Genomic DNA, 6,000 nt, shown 5'->3' with positions numbered 1-6,000 from the left:
TCATCAAGTTGTACAGCTTGTGCCTGTCTGGGTTTCCAACTGTGTGATTGTCCAAGTGTGTGTGTGTGTGTGTGTGTGTGTGCGTGTGTGTGTGTGTGTGTGAGAGAGAGAGAGAGAATAACGCCCCTCGAGCAGCGGATGGAGTGAGTGAGTCCCTCAAGTCATTTCCAAGCCGGGATCTGAAGTGACAACATCCCATGCTCGGAGTTCACAGACAGACGCGCTGTACTTTCTCTGTGTGGATCTACTCCTCAAGGATGAACTGAAAGTTGTTTGTTTTGTTTTTGTTCTTTTGGAGAGGAAGACACCATATCGGATCTATGAGAAAACCCACGTGGATTTGTACAACCATTTTAAACCAGAAGGAATGCATATTTTCTTTGTGAAACTAACTTTCTTGTTGTCGCTGATAGCACTAACACGAGGTGAGTGGCGGGCTGGGATTTCTCTCTGGGTAGTTTACTGCCTCAAGAAAATGTGGGTTATTTCTTTATTTACTCTTTGGAAGTTCGAGTTGAACTTGTTGCATTCACTTGCTCTGTAAAGTGCTGGACTTAAACTTAAGTGTAGCAATTTTCACCCAAGTTTTTGGACTCATCCTGCAGGTTTACAGTTAATTTACATCAACTTTTATTTCTATGACTTCAAGCACCTGTTGGCATTATCCCTAAACGTGTCTTTTCACCATCCCACTCCTTATTTTATGCTTTTTTCTTTACTATGCCCAGGCAGCTGTTGCTCACTTGTCCAGCACCTTTTTCTCACTTGTATGCAAACACATGCCTTTGCTGTTTGCACTCAGTGAGTGTTTTATTTTATTTTTTTTTAATTATGGCAAAGCTGTGTTACTCCCCAAATGGCTCATTCTTTTTGGGACAGCTGCAGAGAGGAGCATGCATCTGCCAGACCAGTGTCAAGTCCCTGCTCACCACAAAAAACTGCACTTTTGAGGTGGCAAGAGTCACACCTAGATCCCACATTTATGGAGCATTACCTGTGCTATTTATAATTGAGTGTTGCATTGTGATACTTGCTACTTCCAGACTTGCTAAAAAAAAAAAAGTTCCTCAAAGTTTCAGCAGGTGCATTAAAACTTTCCATTCGCAGGTCTAAGATGCTTCATGCCCACGGAGATGTGTTTGAACCAGGGGACGTGTCAAGCAAGTCCAGACGGAAACGGAGAGTGCAAGTAAGTCGCTTGACGTCTGTGTCTCTCTGTGTCTTTAACCAGTAAAAGGTGAGGAGTACCTGCAGAGATGAATTGTGGGAAACATGGGAGACTGTGGAGTTTGGGATGACTCTGATTTTTTGGCTGACACGTGAGCGCTCACGCCAGTGTTGCTATTTCTGGGAGGCAAATGGTCAGAGAGCTGAGACAGAAATGAGTGGACATTGATGAGGACAGGGGTCACTGGGAGAGAGAGAGAGAGAGAGGGAGAGAGAGAAACAGTGTGTGTGTGTGTGTGTGTGTGTGTCGCTGCCACCACACTCTGCAGCCAAACTCTCGCAGCCTTAAATCTTGCTTTTCTTTTCTTTCACGGAGCGACAGCTGGGGTTGCCAGAAGCTCGGCGACCATTGTTCTCTGCTGCGATTAATTCTGTGTGACTAATCTGGGTGAGGCTTCCCAGAGAGACCCTCAGACCCTGTCCTCCTACCACCCCCTCCTCTCTTCTGGGATTTTGTCCCCTCCTCAATGGCTCTCAGTGCTCTCTCTCGCTCTCTCTCTCTCTCTCTCTCTCTAACCCTCTCACTCTCTCTCATTCCCCTGCACAGATGGCATAGGTTGGATGTTTTTAAGCATGCTGAAAAATGAAGACAAGTCCTGCGTTTTGTCTTTGGAGTTTTGTATTTGGAGTTTGTTTTCCGTCCTCGTGTAAACCAGTAGGCTTCAGCTCTGCCCAGAACTCGATTTTGCAACAATAGGTCTACTTTGTGCTTGGCTCTATTTCCATCCTGGCATGAGAAGCAGCAGCCAGTGTCATCTTACTGTCGCAGAGCTCGGTGACCACCGGGCCAACCGGGTCACAGCTACGGCACCACCAGACCAGGGCAGCCATACTTGGCCCCCCGCCACATCTTAATTTGGTCTGGTTGTGTTATTCACCCCTCAATCACACACTCACAACCCCCCCCCCCCCCCCCCCCCCCCCAACCCACCCCGACCCACCTTCCCCACCTCCTCATTGGGCCACAAAGCCATCATTGTGCACCCTGCACTGTCCTCCTCCTTAGACTTCTCCAATTAAACATGGAGATGGACATCCTTGCAGTTTTGAAAAGGTTTGAGCGGGCACACAGGGCTCAGTGTGACAATGTGTGTGTGTTGCTCTCTTATTGTGTCACTGTGCCACCAGAGGGCTGGGAATGAGAAAAAGTTCATCAAGTTCATCAAGTTTAAGCAGCAAAATATTCATAGCAGGAATTTAGAGCTCAAAAAATGTATTTATTTCCATCAGTGATTAATCCATTAGGCAAATATTTAAAGCAGAAGTAGAGATAAAATACCAAAATATTCTCTGGTTCCAGCTTTACAGAAGATTTTCTGGGCTTTGGACTTTTGATTGAACTTAAAAAAAGACATTTGTCGAAGCCACTTTGATTTCTGGGTAGTTGTGATGGGACATTTTATGGACTATTTTTCCATTTTATGGAAATTTTGTCTCTTAAACTGATAATTTAAACTGTTGTAAAGGTTTGCTAACGTTACTCCTCTATATGAACTTCCTTCGAGCGTTATCCAAGATCGATGAGTCAATGCTGCTACTCTTGTGCAGCGGCACAGTTGGCCGTGTAAGGGATTGAAAGCTGAAGTGAAAGAAATGATTGCAACCAGGTGGATCCTGTTTAAAGCTTAATGCAAGGTTTTTCCTGTTCATTGTAACTTTCCAAACAAAAGTGTCAAAGGCCTGACAGTGTCAAGTGTATTACGTGACTGATGCAGTAAAGGGTTAATTGATATATTTTTTTTATTAGTTATCTGTTGTCCTGTTCGGCTTGATGAAGGATATTTGAGTGATTCCTAGTGAAAGCAGAACCTCACTTCATTCTTGACAGAATTATGATTTGGTTTCACTTCAATCAAAAGCTGCCGCTCTTGAACTCAAGTGGCACGTTCGAGGTCAAGTAAGTGTCTTTGGACGCTTCAGTTTTATATAGTCTGACAGAGATGCCTACTCGACATGCCATACCATAAATACCGTCTCCTCCTCATATCTGGCCCAGTGAGATCCTGACTGAAGTTTATCTCCAAAGAGCTTCGAGGAGGCCTCTCATTTACAGCACAGGCTTGGCAGCAGGAGAGAGCAGTGACAGAGTCGAGCCAATCCAGACCAGGAAAAATAACTCCCAAATTCCAGTGGCACAATGGCCAGAATCAAAGCAGAGCTTCTCTCTGCCCAGAGAGATGAGAGATGACGGGCGGGGGTGAGGAAGGACGCTGCGGAGAGATCACATACCCTCATCATCAGTTAGTAAGTGTGATGAAAACATAAAACTGATTTCTGGCAGCCTGTTGACGGCAGAAAGTCACATTGTGAAGAGTTGTTAGGATTTAGGCTGGAGTTTGTAGGGATTAGGCCAATCTGGAAGGATGCAAGCATACCGCAGAAATTCCTCTAGACTGTCCTAGACTTGTTCTGTTGGATACAAAGACCTGAGGAGGACCTTTAATAAACTCTTGACTCCTGCATCCCATTGGACAATAATGTGGCATTTTTCATATGTGTAAATACCTGAACAATAGATAAGTAAATCTCTCCACACATCCATACCTAACATTTGATGCTTGACAGCTTTCAATACTTTATGCTACACATTAGATAAAAAAAGAATAAAAAAAGTAAAATCTCTCTGATTCCAGCTTCTTAAATGTGAATATTTTCTGGTTTCTTTACTCCTCCACGACAGTAAACTGGATATCATTGAGTTGAGGACAAAACGAGACATTTAAAGACGCCATTTTGGGTTTTGGGATTTAGATTAATCTAAAAAATAATTGTTAGTTGCCGCCCTCCTACAAATACATATTGGACACTTTTTTTAAAAGTACTGAGGTTTGACTGAAATACGTTTTCATGTGCTTACCTACTTTGCATCACTTCTAACAGTCTTATTTTTGTCCTGCAAATCAAAGGCATCGTTGTGGACATATATTTATTTTTTGTCGACGTGAGTGTAGAATATTAATGTGATCGATGTTTTTTCAATGTTTGAACGTGCGGATGGCAAACTTTTCAAGATTAAAAAAAAAGAGAGATCTTAAATCAGGATTTTCTGATTTATCTGTGTTAACATCAGATAACAGAGTCTTTAATTCCCTGCTGCTATGTGCGGTGACTGCTACAGTACACATCCACTTCAATGAAAGTGAGCCCTTGTCTGTCCGGTTTGGCGGATTCCTTAATGGCACCTCTGTTTGCTCCGGTCAGATGAGTCTATCTCAACCTCCTCCCCCCCACACACACACCACTCACCCCACCCTCCCCTCCCACACCTCCATTCAGAGTCAGGAAACAGCCTTGGAGTGGCCTGAGGGAAGAAAAGGTGCCGTATCTGATCATATCATCACACAAACGAGAAACACACAGCGTGAGGCTTTTATATGGCCGCTGCTGCCGGTGTTGGGTTCCCTTTGGCAAGAGTCCGGCTGGTGAGAGGGCTGATCGTCGAGTGTTCGGGCTGAATGAAGTGACTCGGTGGCGGGCAACCTCAGCGCCGAGGATTAGTGATATTCGAGCCTTCCTGGTTGGCATATGCCAAGACAAATCACATAAACTTTGATTGCAGGCTGAGAGGACTGACAGTCAGAATATGTGTGTGTGTGTGTGTGTGTGTGTGTGTGTGTGTGTGTGTGTGAGACAAAGACACTTGGCATACTCCAAACCACACTTCCTCATTTCTTTTTTTTCTTTCAGCCAGACCACCTGTCTGTGGGTTATTGTGTAACAACTGAGAGGGACGTGCACTCACCCACACAGCAGCATGCTCCATAATGCCCATGATTACTTGTGGTTTTGCCCATTCAGCTCCCCACAGGAACAGATCGACTTTGTCCGCCAGGTGTGCTTTTAGCTCTCAGTCACTCTCGCTGCTTGATATACACTCACTCACAGGATATTTAGGAGAATGGAGTGTGATGCCTTTGTAGTGAAACAGAGCACGTTGGTCACTTAAGCAGCAAAACAGATCCAAAGACTGATAGCAATCACGGCATCTGTTACTCAGGGAATTTCTCAAAGCGTGTCCGCTCGTGACAAGTCGCAGTTTGTGAGCCAGGACTGTCTGGGAGGATCTAATGGACTTCTCTTGGGGGTTAAATAATACAAGAATTTATCTAAGACACATTTTTTTAGACATAGTACTGTTTTTGATTGACTAGAAGAAGGAGAGGCTGAGGAAAAGACACAGTTTGAGGTGGATTTGAGTCCAAAATCCTTTACATGCTTATATGATACACATATTTTTTATAAGATAGTGTGACTTACACCTTTTAATCCACCAGCTAATATGATGTCCATCACAAATATGTGTCAATTAATTCCAATATGTATAAATAAATAAATACTTACACTGTAAGTGCAGAACTAGCCTAAGAATCCTCTCATTTTTAGGTTTTCTTCAGGGTTTAAGTAATCCAGTGACAGTTGTCTGTACATCTATGGGTGCATTCAATAAAGGAACTAATAATAGCTGATTCGGCCAACTTTTAATGGTGCCAAGTTGCCAAAATTTGACAGATATAGGACTAAAATAATGGATGTGGAAGTTGTAGCCCACAGCTAGTGCTGCTAGAGTTAGCTGTCAGTACTTGACTGCTAACTATCTGTAACATAGGCCTGCATTGTTGGAAAGTGACTTGCACAGGCAGCTAACACTAGATTGACTTATCGTTCTGTAGGTCTAAAACAAAGTTGTCCAACTTTTTAAATACCATGACGACAGTGTTTTTCCCCCTGCTGAATACATCTGTAGCCGAGCGAACGGACACCAGCTTGCGAGGC

General features: G+C 43.8%; 1 protein-coding gene across 2 annotated transcripts in view; it reads left to right on the top strand.

The window, feature by feature from the left end:
• The first annotated feature begins 208 nt into the window (after positions 1–208).
• notch1b (notch receptor 1b) overlaps positions 209–6,000 on the top strand; it is a 43,290-nt gene continuing 37,498 nt past the window's right edge. For both annotated transcript variants that reach the window (XM_073465678.1, XM_073465677.1), the window contains exons 1-2: positions 209–425; positions 1,108–1,189. In XM_073465678.1, the coding sequence (XP_073321779.1) occupies positions 368–425; positions 1,108–1,189 (140 nt within the window). In that variant the 5' untranslated portion in view covers positions 209–367. The remainder of the gene's footprint in view (positions 426–1,107; positions 1,190–6,000) is intronic.

This window comes from Pagrus major, chromosome 5, assembly GCF_040436345.1.
Source record: "Pagrus major chromosome 5, Pma_NU_1.0".
Lineage (NCBI taxonomy): Eukaryota > Metazoa > Chordata > Actinopteri > Spariformes > Sparidae > Pagrus > Pagrus major.
The sequence above is the reverse complement of the archived record's forward strand: the minus strand, read 5'-3'. Positions and strand labels throughout refer to the sequence as shown.